This window comes from Gallinula chloropus (genome assembly GCF_964237585.1).
Source record: "Gallinula chloropus genome assembly, chromosome: 1".
Lineage (NCBI taxonomy): Eukaryota > Metazoa > Chordata > Aves > Gruiformes > Rallidae > Gallinula > Gallinula chloropus.
This window is the reverse complement of record NC_140085.1, coordinates 51,352,547-51,367,392: the sequence shown is the minus strand read 5'-3', so window position 1 is coordinate 51,367,392 and position 14,846 is coordinate 51,352,547. Positions and strand designations below refer to the sequence as shown.

The following is a 14,846-nucleotide window of genomic DNA, read 5'->3' as shown; positions in this document are numbered from 1 at the left end:
TGTAAAGTAATATATTTAGGTACTTGAGGGTTTTTTTATTAAAAGCACTTGTATAACGTTGTCTTTATATATATATATACACATTTTTAAGAATCCTTTTAAAATATTTTTAAAAGAAAACCAAAACATTTTATTTTGCAATCTTTCCATTCCTTTTTTTTTTAATCATTTCCATTTTTTTGAAAATTGGGGCAATTTTGAAGCTTGTCACAAAAAAAAAAAACAACCCCAGAAATTTGCTGTTTTCCTTCATTGTTTTTTTCTGGCCTGAAGAGCTAAATTTGTACTGTTAACTAATAACTGAAAGTGTCCATGTTTAAAAGCAACACAAAATCCCATATTCTGAAATTCTGACCTATTCTCTAATGATTAAAGTAGTTAAAACGATCATAGATAAAAATGCATGAAGGACAGTCATATGAAGCTAAGATGCTTATGCACAAAACTAATTAAGATTTTGCATTTTGATCAGGTTTTAATTTGAATTCTGCCCATTAAAATTCTGGAGGCACCCCTGCTAGTTGTTTAACTGAACAGATAATTATTTTTCATAGTCGTGTGACCCATCTCAAGTAATAAACATAATATTTGAATGACGATTTTCTCATGGTTGTGGAATTGTACAATTTAATTATTATTGGTCAATTCTAATTTGTACTGAGCTGAACAGAGCGTGTCAAGTTGGGATCAGAATTAAGACTAGGGTAGGGCACTCTGGAAAGCATAGATGTATCAGACATTTTCTGAATGTTTTTGTTACTATCTGATATTTTGGAAGACTAGGAAGAAACTTGGGAAGAAAACTAAGACAATCTACGTGTTGTGTGATTAAGGTAATTCTGTGCCCTATAAATTAAGATTAAAGAAAGGTTTTGCTTATTTCTGCACCCAGTTTTTAAGTGTGCTGCAGGTAGGACTGGTGTACGTATGTACTTAATGATTGAAAACAGGAGCAATTTTTCCCCATGAAAAATTGCTGTCAGCTGTTGTGAAATGTCAGGTGGAGCTTTAACACCACATCTAGATGTTACTCTGCCTTTTCCTGGTTTGAGTCCATTTGTCGAGGCAAGGAGAATGCGAAAGACAATGAGAGAAGCTTGTCAGACAGTGTTCTGGTAGTAGCAGAGATTTGTTTCTCTCCATTCCTGGTAGATATGGTGAAAAATGGAGCTTGAATCACTTGTGGTGTGACAGCTGAGTGGGAGATTGTAGGCAACATCCTGGAAGTGTCCATCAGGACTTGTAAGGCTGCAGTATAGAAGTCTAATGGAGGAGTAGGCTGTACTTTGAGCAGACAGGAATAGGATACGGCCACATGAAGGGGAACCTTCAGTCCAGAAGCAAATCCCAAACTGAACACTAATCTCATGATGAAAGATGTTATCTAATCACACAAAAGCTGCTTGCTCTGCCCTGCTGCAAGCAAACATCCTAATGGGCACCATCAGACAGCTGAGCTTCTTCCTTTGGCAGGCGATGCAGGAACCGTGTTATCTACCCTTCAGAATCCACTAATCAGTGGTTACAAAAGTACTGAACCATCCAGAACGGCCAACAGTTAAGAACCCTTTTTGATGTAATTAATAGGGGAGAACTATTTTTCATGGGGAAAAATTGCTCCTGATTTCAATCATTTGGTGTAGGCTATTGCTCGGTCTATTCAGATTGTGTGACAGCTCCAGCACTCGATTAGTTGGGCAAATTGAGATGCAGTTGCACAGCAGAAATTTCTCAGTTTGGGAAAATATAAGTGTTTGAATTCTAACTCTCTGAAGATTTTTAGCTAAATAATTATGTAAAAAAAAAATAAATGAGTGTGCATCTGTGACCAGGTGGACAGGGAGAGAGAGAAGTCAGAGCAGAGTACTGAGTCTCATGCAGGTGTGCGTTCTGACATCACTGCGAATCATCAGATTCTTTATGTGGGAAAAGACCTCTACAGTTAGGAAGTCCAACCATCAGCCTAGCACTGCCAAGTCCATCATTAAACCATGTCCCTAAGTGTCATATCTACACATCTTTTAAATACCTCCCAGCATGGTCACTCCACCACTGCCCTGGGGAGCCTGTTTCAGCACTTGACCACTCCTCCAGTAAAGCAATTTTTTGTAAAATCCAATCTAAACCTCCCCTGGTGCAACTTGAGGCCATTTCCTCTCGTGCTGTTGCTATCTAGTTAGGAGAAAAGACCAACCACAACTTTGCACCTCCTTTCTGGTAGGTGTAGGGAGCACTAAGGTTTCTCCTCTGCCTCCTCCTGGTTAAACAACCAGCTCCCTCAGCCACTCCTAATTGACTTGTGCTCCATACCCTTCACCAGTCCTTCTCTGGACATGCTCCAGCACCTCAATGTCTTTCTAGTAGTGATGGGCCCTAACCTGAACACAGCACTCAAGGTGTGGCTTCACCAATGCCAAATACAGGGGGACAGTCACGTCCCTAGTCCTGCTGGCCACACAGTGTCTGATAGAAGCCAGGCTGCCGTTGGCCTTCTTGGCTGCCTGGGCACACTGCCAGCTCATGTCCAGCCAGCTGTGGACCAGCACCCACTAGGTCCATTTCTGCCTGACAGCATCCCAACCTGTAGTGTTGCACAGGGTTGTTGTGACCCAAGTGCAGGACCCAGCACTTGGCCTTGTTGAACGTCATGCAGTTGGCCTTGGTCCATTCACTCAGCCTGTCCGGATACCTCTGCAGAGCCTTCCTGCTCTCACCAGGTCAACACTGCCACCTGACTTCTTATCTGCAGACGTACTGAGGGGGCACTCAATTCCTTCATGCAGATAATTGATAAAGATATCAGAGACCTGGCCCCAGCACCAAGCCCTGGAGAGCACCAGTGGTGACCAGCCACCAACAGGATGTAACTCCATTCACCACAACTCTTTGGACCTGACCCTCCTGACGTTTTTTTAGCCAGCAAAGCATTCACCCTTCCAAGCCTGATGGACTGCAGTTATGTCCAAGAGATTGGTGTTTCTGTGAAATAATTACTTCAGTAAGTTATTCTGCTTGGGTAATGAAAATTTAACTATTTTCTTAATTTAATAGTGCGTAGGAGCTGTAATGAAATACTGGTTGTGATTGATTTTAGGGAATTTTAGCAGTCTATAGAGTCTCTGTTTCTTTCCGAAGCAAGAAGATAAAAAAGGGGCCAGAAGATAACAGCCAGTAGGGAAAAGATGCTCAGTGTGAATAACTGACAGATGTTTTTATGAATGTTACACACCACCTCCAAGCAGATATGTAAGAAATGCTGATTTAAACGTAAAACCTTATTAGAAATTCAGTTCTTGCTCTACAGCACACAATAAAGGAGATAGCTCTAAACTCTTTGGCTCTGTAAGGAGCAAAGCAACCAAACTTCTGGGTTGGTTGGGTTGTGTTTTTTTTTTTTTTTAATTTATCTTTGGATATGTGCTTTCAATTCCCCAGATGCACAGTACAAAATGCTAATCATTCAGCTTGAGGAGAGTAATTTTCCTGTTGCTGTTTTTCTAGCGCTAGTAGCTGCTACTAAACTTCCTTTGCATGGAAAGTGTTGCATAGAGAAAGGAACTGGTTTTGTATCATTAGTTTAAGACTTTGTGAAATATCATGGACAGTGGCAATTACTGGAGCTGTTACCCATTAACAAGCCTTGGTTTCTCTTCTTCATGCAGGGTATCACCCACAGTTCTATAGGTATAACATCCTATAGCCGGGTCTAACTGTGGTAAAGACTGGTTTTCAGTCCTGTGCAAAGGCACCAGCAATCTGCTGAGGTGCAGTTTGCTTTCTTGCTGGGAACTAAACTATTTTTCCAAGTGTTCTGAAGAGCCTGCTAATATTTTAAAAAGCCTTTGCCTGTTACAGCAAATGGCTTCAATGAGTGTCCCAAAACGCGGCTGGTATTTTTATGTAATGAAGGTTAAGCAATGTCTAGCTGAATACCATGAAATTTTATGGGTACTTTTATTTTCAAGGCTGCATCTGTTTGTTCTTTTCTGGGGTTTTTTTTTCTTCAATTGCCATCATCTGGCGTAAGAAGTTTAATCTGCATATTTTCAGCAACATCTGGTTTAATGGATGAATTATTTCTCCATGCAAACTCCAAAGTCAAAGGGGGTGGATGCAAACTTCTCCAGAGAGGCGTGGAGCTACAGTGCAGCTTCTCTGAGGAACGGAAGCCAGTAGCTAAGGAACCGTGAGAAAGCTTAGGAAGGGCTGATTCAAACATTAGTCGGGTTTAAATTAGTCTGTTCACCTTTAGGGACCTTTGATACTTCAGGTAGCATCTTACCCCGTGCATATATAAAATATAAGCACTGATAGGAGCAGAGGTTTTTCTTTAAATCAGAATTTACTGATACTCTAAATTTACAGATACTGTAAATTACATCTCTTTGGTCCCCTGTCCTTTCCATGACCAGGCTTCTGGGGAAATGATGATTCAATAAGCATGGTGTATATAGTTCAGCTGGAGAAGCGTGATATAAAAGCCAGCACACAACACAAGGAGACTTAAAAAAACTCTTTAAAGGAGATTAGGAATTTTTTTCATCCAGTAAATTTGTTTAACACTAGAGACTTAATGGGTAAATTGTAGATTATCATCACCTTGATAACCCAGACACAAAAGTCAGGCATAAAAGTAGTCCTTAAGTAGTGCTACTCTTGTTAGAGCAAAGAAATGGGAGATTAGTGAAACTGTGAATTAGGTCTAAAATCTTTCTGGGCTATCAACACCTGATGTTAACCTCAGAGCAGAATGTATAATTTTGAAATATGCCTGTTCTGGAAGTATTTCAAGGAGATGAATGAATGAACATGTTAGTGATTTTCTTTAGAAGTAATTTATTTTTTTACCCTGATTTCAGTTGAATTTTTGACCTTTTAAGACTTCTGATCAAAATCCATTTAAGATGCTTTTGAAAGGCTTAAAAGACAATGAGAAGTCAGCAGCTTTCATATTAAAAATATATGAACTGTTCAGAATGAAACATTTAATTCCCACAAAAGCTGTCCCTTTAGGGCTATGCAGTCCTCACACTACGGCAAAGCCAACATGAGTGGAAATTTGAGGAGAAAATCAGCTGGGTCTCTGTCTTGCCCTGTGCTCACTTGCCTGTGCTGTGTCCCTAGCTGAGGTTTTCAGTGTTTGAAAATTATTCTACAGCCAAAATGGCTCAATTATTGGGAAAAATTAGAATAATTATCAGGAAAGTGCTCTTATCCTGTTTCATCCCCTCATTAGCAGTAGCACTTTAAACCACCCATACCGGCCCTTCTTCTCATGGTTTTTTTACGTGATGTATAAAAGTAATTTAGGGAGGTGGAGATCAAAGCCTTAGATCTTCTGAACTGAAGACCAGATCTGATAAAAGATGGAATCTGTGATTAGGAAACCAAGCATGTAATGCCCGTCATGTAGAAGTCTACTGCTGTTCTGATTTATGTCCAGTCGGTCGAATTGTTCGCGTCAATTGTTGGAAGGTAGTTTAGTTTTCACTAATTAGAACAGATGCTTCTCTTAAATTACCTGTGGAAAATACAGAAGATAAGAAACCCGTGGTAAAGATTTCCAGTGTAGCACCACTGTGTCTGCACTTTGGCGGCAGTTTCAGAGGAAACGATGCAAAGTGTCTGCACTGTTTATGCTGATATGATGATTATGATTTAGGGGATCTGATCAATGTTTATAAATATCTCAAGTGTGGGACACAGGGGGAAATGGCCAGCCCCTTTTCAGTGGTCTGTGGGGACAGAACAAGGGGCAATGGCTGCAAGTTGGAGCACAGGAAGTTCCGCACCAACATGTGGAAGAACTTTTACCCAGTGAGGGTGACAGAGCCCTGGGACAGGCTGCCCTGGGAGGTGGTGGGGTCTCCTCTGGAGATATTCAAGACCCATCTGGACCCCTACCTGTGTGACCTGTCCTGGGGAACCTGCTTTGGCAGGGGGGTTGAACGAGATGATCTCTTGAAGTCCCTTCCAACCCCTACAATTCTGTGATTGCCCTGCACATTGGTATTTCAAAACCCTTTGTGCTGGTACCTGGCTGCATCATTCCACTGATAAGCTGTTTACATGGCATTTTCCTCTGTGCTTTTCAGCTGGTGGAGTGATGGGCAGCTGCTCATCTGCTTTTGATCCGAGACACTCTCTTCACGCAGGACAAGATTCAGAATTCTCTCTGATAGTGCGTTGTGCAGTAATTATTAATGTATGCTTCAGCAAAACAATAGGTCTTGTAGAAATAGCAAAATCTCAGTAGAATTAGCACAGTAGCAAAGTTTGAACAAATCCCCAGCCTTGAAGGATTATTATTTTTGTGTGTACCCAGCACTACAAGATACCAGCACATGCAGACATCGTTGCTTGTGCTCTGGGTGCCATGCTGGTTTACTACCAAAGGATAAGCAGAGCACAGTTTATTACTGCAAGGTTTTTTCTCAAGTGCTGTTTTTCCTTTTTCAGTGCACTGAATCTGCTTTCTTGCAACAGAATTCCCTCTCAGTTCTGGGCAGAGAGGGGATGATAGATGAGTGGCTTCAGCCATAGGAGACTTTGGAGACATCAGATTTTTTCCCTCAGATCATTTGTGTTCCACTTTGTCAAAAGTAGGACACATCTGGGGAAAGATGGCAGGGGAAGGAAACACCCAGACCTCCCAGCGGTTGTATCTGTGTGAATCAGCAGGTTGGTTTGTGCTGATGGAGAGGGACACAAGATAATAAACCAAGTACTCTCTGAGAAAAAGCGTGAGGCTCCTCTCTGAGGAGCTGCCGATTCGGCTGGGTAGAATCATCTCAGCAGTGCAATCTCAGCATCAAGATGTTTCAAAATGCTAATCAGCTTGTATTCATTACCAAACACCTGCAAACGAAATTAGAGCAGCAGGGAGAGAAGCAAACCTGATGTTGTTAAAACGGTGTGAAGCTGAGCGGTCCTGTGGTCCCACAGGGGTGCAGACGCAGAGCAGGGAGCTACAGAGGGCTGAGCAGGAGGTGGCAACCGGATTGGTGGGTGTTCAGCAATGAATCTTTCAAACAGTGTTTCTTTAACATGTGAGGAGCTGCTGGTTTAAACACACAGATCAGTCTCCAGCACGATTCAGACTTCCATATGTCTTGTACCTGAGACATAGCTCAGGCCTGATTTAACCTGCACCTAGGGAGGAGTACATGGAGCAGTATGGAGCCGTCAGGGTGGATGCTAACAGGGAATGATCAGTGTCTCACACTTGTAACATAAAACCAAGTGCTGGACTGAGCCATGAAAAAGTGAAGTGACATAAGAAGGAACTGGGGTGATGCTTAGAAGCAAGAAGAAGCAGCAGCAAGAATGGCAGCAGTACTTTCAGCTGAGGACAGGTGAAAAATGTCTGTCATGGAAGCTGCTGATGTCTTATGCTGATGGGTGCTCCAGTGGCCAGGCAGCAGCTGCGGCTGTGAATCTGTTCCATCTGGGCATGAGGAACGTGTCTCTGAGAGGGATGTTCAGTTGGTCTGTTTTCTGTGTGGTTTTCATTAAGTGAATCTGTATGTGCTGGATGAGATGGGCTTTCTGGGGGAGCTGGGCAAGTCAAGGCTGCGACAGGGTGGGAGGATGCATGCCAGCACTGACTGCTTTGCTGGCAGCATGTCAAGGGCTTGGCTTGGCATTTCTCCAACGCCCACTGACTCCACTTGGTCTGGTTCTGCTCAAGTGCAAGGTGGAACTGCCATTAAAGCAGCGTTAGGGTTTGGCTGGGGTTCCAGATGTGAGTTTTTCCAGGATATGTGGGGTTAACCTCTCTTTTTTAAGTCTATCTGAACTTTGGATTTCCAGCTGTCCAGAAATTGAGTTTGGGAGTTCACAGTGCTGCATCCTGCTTTAAATGTTTGATTCATCCTGCTTTAAATGTTGTCCTGTTGGTACATCCGTGCCAACAGAAGGAAGATTTCTGCCCCGGGAGTTGTGATGAGTTGGCCACCAGTGCTTAGCACAGTCCTGCTCAACCTAGGACTGGCTGGTTGTTTCTTAACAGCAAAGTTAGAGGCCAAGCATTTAGTTGGAAGCTGCTTTTGAAAGTTGACTGCAGTGGTGGTAGGTCCTCTGAAACGTTTCAGGATTTGTGGTGCTCTGCCATCCCACTACTAATTGCCCAGCTATCATCTGTTGCAGGCATCTTCATTCTGGTTTTCCTACCTTCAAAAGGGTTCTATCCTTCATGTAAGCACTCAGCTGATCCGGAAATCATAACCCAGATGGATGTTCAGCTCACTGTGGTTTCTTCTCTTTGAGTAATTAACATTGTTTGCATATGAAAGGGTGGTGTCTGCCTAAGTCTTCTCTCCCAAAAGCACACAGCTATTCAGCTGTAGCAATTGATGTGGTTGCAACTGAAAAGTTGCTCTAGTTACAATTATGACTCTCAGTCCCTTTAGACAAACGCTAATTTAAAAAAATAAAATTAAATATGATGTGCAATAAAAACCCAAAGTTGCCAGTATTCCTTTAAAATATGTTGTGTTTATTGGCAGTCACAGGGAAATATCTGTTGTTACACCTATTGCTAGGAATAGGTAATTTCCTCATCCTTCTTGGCATAAAGACACTTTTTCTTTCAGTAGCTCAGGTACGGTTTTACCCCTGTCTGGTTCTTATTTCTACTGCCTAATTAGAAATGTTGCTGCTTTCAAAATTACTTCACTGTGTAGAAAAGAAAGTGTGTAACTCTTCTCATATAACTTTGTTTGACCTCGGTACATTCCATAGGTGATACTGATTGCAACCAAAATGTGGGGCGTGTGGTTAGTTCATGGGTGACATAAGGACGAACTTCCATTTGAACTGAAATCCTTGTGTGCAGCATCTTTAGCTCTAAGTCCCTCTGCTGTGGGATTCTTTGCACTGTGTGATACTCATGTGCATGGTCTTGTTGGCTACTTGCATAGTGAAGACCAGTCATTCAAAGGAGATCTAAAGATCTAAAGCCAAGTCTTTAAATCCAGGAATGTTCCACTGGTTACTCCTCCTAAGACCAGGCTGGGGAAAAAGTACATTTCTGAATGTAGGACTTGGCTCAAAGATCTGATAAATTAACAGGGATGGAGATTTTTTCATCTTAATTGTACATTTGTCAGCTTTTCTTGAGACACTGCATGCCATGTTTATTTTGAGATGTCACACACTTCCCTGAAAATTCTTTAATACCAAGGGTTTTTTTCTGGTATTTTTTAGGTGTTCAAATGAAACGGTATTCAAAAAGGAGGATTTGTTTTGGGCATACAATTTCTGCCCCACTCCATACTCTTGGACAGCACTACTGGGCCTTATTTTGTATTTGGTTTTCTTTGCACCTGGTAAGCAAATGTTTATTTTTGTGTAGAAGTTAAAAAATAAAAGAGGTAAAATATTCAGTAGTTGAATGTTAAACTACTTAAACCGGTAAAACTGACATTGATCTTTTTTCGTAATTCTTAGGGATGGGTCCTATGCCCTGGACCATCAACTCTGAAATTTACCCTCTTTGGGCTAGAAGTACAGGAAATGCATGTTCCTCTGGAGTCAACTGGGTTTTCAATGTGCTCGTGTCGCTGACATTTCTGCATACGGCTGAATACCTGACGTACTATGGTAAGAAACAGTTCGTGTCCATGAATGCGTTGCTACCATGGGTGCACGGATTTTCTACTGATTCAGGATCACTCAGTTTTGCTATCAAATGTAATAGGATCATAGAATCAACAAGGTTGGAAAAGACCTCTAGGAGTATCAAATCCAGTCATCAACCCAACACTACCATGCCCACCGCTAAACCATGTCTCTAAGCACCACATCTACACATCTTTTAAATACCTCCCAGGATGGTGACTCCACCACTTCCCTGGGCAGCCCTTTCAGCGTAGAAATGTGCCCTAAGAACCAATCTAAACCTTCCCTGGTGGAACTTGAAGCCATTTCCTCTTGTCCTAAAGTTGTTACTTGGGACAAGAGACCAACCCCCACCTCACTGCAATCCCCTTTCTGGTAGTCATAGGGAGCACTAAGGTCTCCCCTCAGACTCCCTGTCTCCAGGCTAAACCACCCCAGTTCCCCCAGCTGCTCCTCCTCTGACTTGTTCTCGAGACCCTTCACCAGCTTCATTGCTCTTCTCTGGACATGCTCCAGCACCACAGTGTGTCTCTGGTAGCCAGGGGGCCCAACCTCAACACACTAGTAGAGGAGCAGCCTCACCAGTGCCAACTACAAAGGGACAGTCACTTCCCTAGTCCTGCTGGCCACACAGTGTCTGATAGGAGCCAGGCTGCCGTTGGCCCTTTTCCACTGGGCAGCTTCCCAGCCACTCTTCCCCAAGCCTGAAGCATTGCATGGGGTTGCTGTGACCCAAAATGCTGAACCCAGCACTTGGCCTTGGCTGAACCTCACACAGTTGGCCTCAGCCCATTGATCCAGCCTGTCCAGATCTCCCTGTACAGTCTTCCTACCATCCAGCAAAACAGCACTGTCACCCAAGTAGTTGTCATCTGCAGACGTACTCAGGGGACACTCAATCCCTTCATGCAGACCATTGATAAAGGTATTGAAGACACCTGGCCAGAGCTCTGAGCTTGGGGTAACACCACTGGTCACCAGCCACCAACCAGAAGTAACTCCATTCACCACAACTTCAAATGCAGTGTTCTCAACCCACCAGGGTTTAGAAAGACTAGAGACCTGATACAGCCTGCCTGGATCATAAAGTTTAGTCCAGCTTACGTAAGAAACATTTCTGTCTGTCCTTAAATGAGATCCTAGACAGGTGTTTCAAGCAGGGAAGCTGGAAGAAAAACCCTTTTGACTTAACTGATTCCTACTTAGGGAGACAGCATCTGCAATTTCCCAGTTTAACATGGCATCCAAGGCCAATATCATCTGGTCCTTGCAGAAATAGCCGTGTAAGATGCTACTGCCCTGCTCCCAGCTGTTGATTAAATCCTGTCTGCGGAGCCTGTGGAGAGTTTGTCAGATTACTGCTCAGCCACTCCAGTATAAGTCATTTAAATTGCATTAAGCTGCTAGGGAGTTGTTGTGACCTTAACGTCATTACTGGCACAGAGCCTTGCAGCTCTACTTGTCATTCCTTGGAGTCATCAGTCTAGAAACACATGGCAGGTAAATGTTTGTTGGTCCTTTGGTACCTTACCTGCCCCGCCCCCCACGTAAGATGGGTGGCAGGAGGTATGAACTCTTTCTTGCTGCTAATTGTCTCTGCAGAGGACTTTTTAAATAATAATTTGGTGTAAGAATCACAAGCATTTTTTAAATCCTATTTCATTTTTGCTAAAGTTTCTCATTTTGGGGGGGTTGTCTTAGCACACCCTTCACTGTTAAGGTAAGGGAAGAAAGTTCTTGCCTTTCATATCTGCTTTTTTTTTTTTATTGGGTATGCAGCCATTTAATTGCTGTTTATTCTAACAGCAGAATGACTTGCCCAGAAAAGGATGTGTATTATCTTCCCCATGAAGTCAAATTGCTTTTGTTGATTTACTCTGCTGCAGAGTGATGTAAGCAAACAGCTTTCTCGTACACCCACTGCCCCACAACTCGTTGTTCCCAGAATCACAAGGTTGGAAAAGACCTTTAAGATCACTGAGTCCAACTGTTCCTGTCCTAAGCTAAACCATATCCCTGAGTACCTCATCTACACTTTTTAAACACATCCAGGGATGGTGACTCAACCCCCTCCCTGGGCAGCCTGTTCCAGGCCCTGACAACTCTTTCAGTGAAGAATTTTTTCCCTAACATTTAATCTGAACCTGCCCTGGCACAGCTTAGTGCCATTTCCCCTCGTCCTATCTTCTGTCACCTGGCTGAAGAGACCATCACCCACCTCTCTACACCCTCCCTTCAGGTAGTTGTAGGCGGTGATAAGATTGTTTTAACAATGTTACTCCAACCTTCTGATACTCCCAGGCTGCTGCTGCTTCTCTCCCTCTGCTCTGGAGCAGAGAAGGGGGCTTCTCTAACCGACTGCATGTTGTTTTGCGTTGCAGGAGCCTTCTTCCTCTACGCGGGGTTTGCTGCCTTGGGACTGGCTTTCATCTACGGCTGCCTTCCTGAGACTAAAGGGAAAAAACTAGAGGAAATTGATTCCTTGTTTGAAAGCAGGCTATGTACGTGTGGTATGTCAGATTCTGATGAAGGGAGGTATATCGAGTATATTCGGGTGAAGGGAAGTAATTACCATCTCTCTGACAATGATGCTTCTGATGTGGAATAAGTTTCAGCTGCTGATGTATTTAATCATTTAAAGGCCTTCTGGGGGGAAAAGCAGCTCTCTGACGACCTCACTGCCCTGCTTCTGGTCTGGTTCTCCTTTCTACTGTCTAGTTAAAAATGCCTTCGTGTTCAAAACCGCTCCATTTGGGAGGAAACTCAATATGCTAGTGTTTTCTTGGTAACTCAAAGCAATGGCTTCCAAAAGAGATTGCATCCCACAGTTACGTGACTTCACCAAGCGCGTGCGACACTGCACCCTCCCGAGGGTGCGCTGTGCCAGATGAGTACAGGAGGCTGTCCTAGATGGTGAGTGGTTGTCCTTATCTGCAATACTGACAAAAGATAAAATAATGGAGTAGCTAATCAGAAAGCAGCCCACACCTCTTGGATCCCCATCCCATGGCAGCCCAGCAGGTACCTCTGCTGTGCGCTGCAGTGAGTCACGACGGCACGAGCTGTGGTTAGTGGAAGCCATTTAAAAGGTTTAACTCATTAGGAGAATAGAAATAGCTGCTCTGTCTGTCGAAGGGAACGTTTCCCAAATTTACCCAAAGAGTAAATTCCCATTTTTGTGTGTTTGAGATAACAAGTAGAGAGCCATAGTCGCCTTGGGTGGGGGTTCGCTGGGGTGGCGTCCGCCTGTGTTACACCCAGTTGTGTAGCTGCTGCTGCTCTTGAGTACACACTATGGTTTGTGAGAGAAACTGCCAGAATTACCTACCTGACAGCAGGGAAGCAAAGTGTGTGGCCACATGTACAAATGAACTGGTGTGTGTTGCTAGGAACAACAGAGGAGCTCTGGTTAGCTGGAAGAAAGTTACTCTTGTTTTCCTTTTCTGAACATTCGTGTTCCTGCCTAGTTTTGAAAACAAAATATCTCTAGCTAGAAGGAAGAAAAGGAGGGGAGAGGTTTTGTCCTGCTAAATGCACAGTGGTCATCCCTCCTGCGCCTTTTGCTCGTGAATGACCATATTGCCTTCAGTTTATCTTCACACGTGCAGATTAAATGAATCCCAGCGTATTTCTTTCCTTCAAATGCCCTTAGTCAACCAGTGTCTTGCTGGATCTAAAGAGAAGTATTAGCGATGGGCAGAAGCCTACATCTCTCATTAATTGCCTTACTGAAGCATTGCAAAATTGTCAAGAAAATGTCAAGCACAAAAATCAACTTGGCTGCCTTTTAGCCTGGTAATGAAAATCTGAACGGTATTTTATCCACCTGCCATGATTCCTTGCCTTGGCAAATTGAATTTGATGCAGCTACATAAAAATATTAGGGTGGGTTTTGGGGTTTTTTTTTTCCTTGTCCTTAACCACTTAAAGTCCTCAGAGATACGAGTTCGAAAGCATCAACAGTTCAAATTCTGATCTTTGAAACGTTTGCTTCATGAAAGAATGTGGAAAACCTCCTCTGCCTGTGGGCTGCCCCCAGCCCCCCAGCTGTCTGGGAAAAATACATTTAGTTTTCATTGTGTGAAGATGAAAGGAGTTGGGTTCATTAGCTTTTGTGGGTTTGCTTTGTGGGCTTTCCTTGGGTTGAAAAGTATTTGGAATGTAGGATCAGTATCAAAACTGAGACTACATGCTTATTGCAAAATTATTCATTGGATAATGTGGGGGGTGGTTGTAAAGTCTGACATTTTGTTCTGTGGTCTTCTAAGGGGAAAGTTCTTTGCGAAAGTTCTTAGCTCTCCAGTTACTGAACTTCAGCAATTGGGTATATTTTGTGTTCTTTTCTTTCTTTTACTTCATTAACTGAAGAAAGATTTTTGGATACAAAACATTTGAGAGCATCCTCCTGGGACCTGACTGGGACTGAAAGGGGAAAGCGCAGCGGGCAGAGGGAACTTCAAATGAGCTGTTGTGAAGAGTGGCCCAGCTCTGGACGTCTCCCGGTGCGGTGGGCGGGCTGGATGCTCATGCCTTCCAGCCTGCCTCCCCTTCAAGCACACAATGTTTTTATGCTCAAAAGCACCAGCTGTTGCAGGTGCTGGGGTCTCCAGACCTGCCTTCCAATGCACCTACACGGGACGTCTCTGTTAGGTGCTCATGTCTTTGGATCCCTCACCGGAGGTGCCGTACGTGAGATGAGGAAAGGGATGCTTGGCGCAGATGGGAACAGAATAGTTTTAAGGGCAAATTTGTTTCTTCCAAAACTGAAAAGCAGGTGCTTGAGGACCTTCATTTGGAGCAGTTTTGTCATCCAGAACACCGTGTGAATGGGTGTAGAGCACCCAACCTGAGCTACCCTACGCAGAGACAGGTTTCAGTAGGTGGTTACTTTTCAGAATAAGGGTTTACAGCTCTGATGCCCCCAAAAGCATAAGCCTGTCCTCAGCGTTACTCCTATGGACGTTCCCTTGCTTGATGAGTTTTGCTGGAGTGGGCTGCAAGCCAGGAAGGGTGTCCCTGCACCGCCGTGGTGTCGGTGCTGACCTCACACGTTGCCACACTAGTGTCCACAGGTAGAGGAAACCACTGCATTTATTTGGCACAGCCAAAGACAAGGCACTGGGAAGATTGTGGTCATGAGAGCAGCCTCCTTGGTTTTGCAGGCAGTGCTGAGGCTCATTAGCAGCAGCAGACCATCCTTCTCTGCCAGCCTTGCTTCACAGGCA

General features: G+C 43.7%; 1 protein-coding gene across 1 annotated transcript in view; it reads left to right on the top strand.

The window, feature by feature from the left end:
* SLC2A13 (solute carrier family 2 member 13) overlaps nucleotides 1–12,229 on the top strand; it is a gene marked incomplete at both ends in the record, with an annotated part of 160,538 nt that extends 148,309 nt beyond the window's left edge. Inside the window, 3 exons of the mRNA XM_084267050.1 lie at nucleotides 9,208–9,329; nucleotides 9,451–9,603; nucleotides 12,003–12,229. Coding sequence (XP_084123176.1) covers nucleotides 9,208–9,329; nucleotides 9,451–9,603; nucleotides 12,003–12,229 — 502 coding nt within the window. The remainder of the gene's footprint in view (nucleotides 1–9,207; nucleotides 9,330–9,450; nucleotides 9,604–12,002) is intronic.
* Between the last annotated feature and the right edge of the window lie 2,617 nt (nucleotides 12,230–14,846).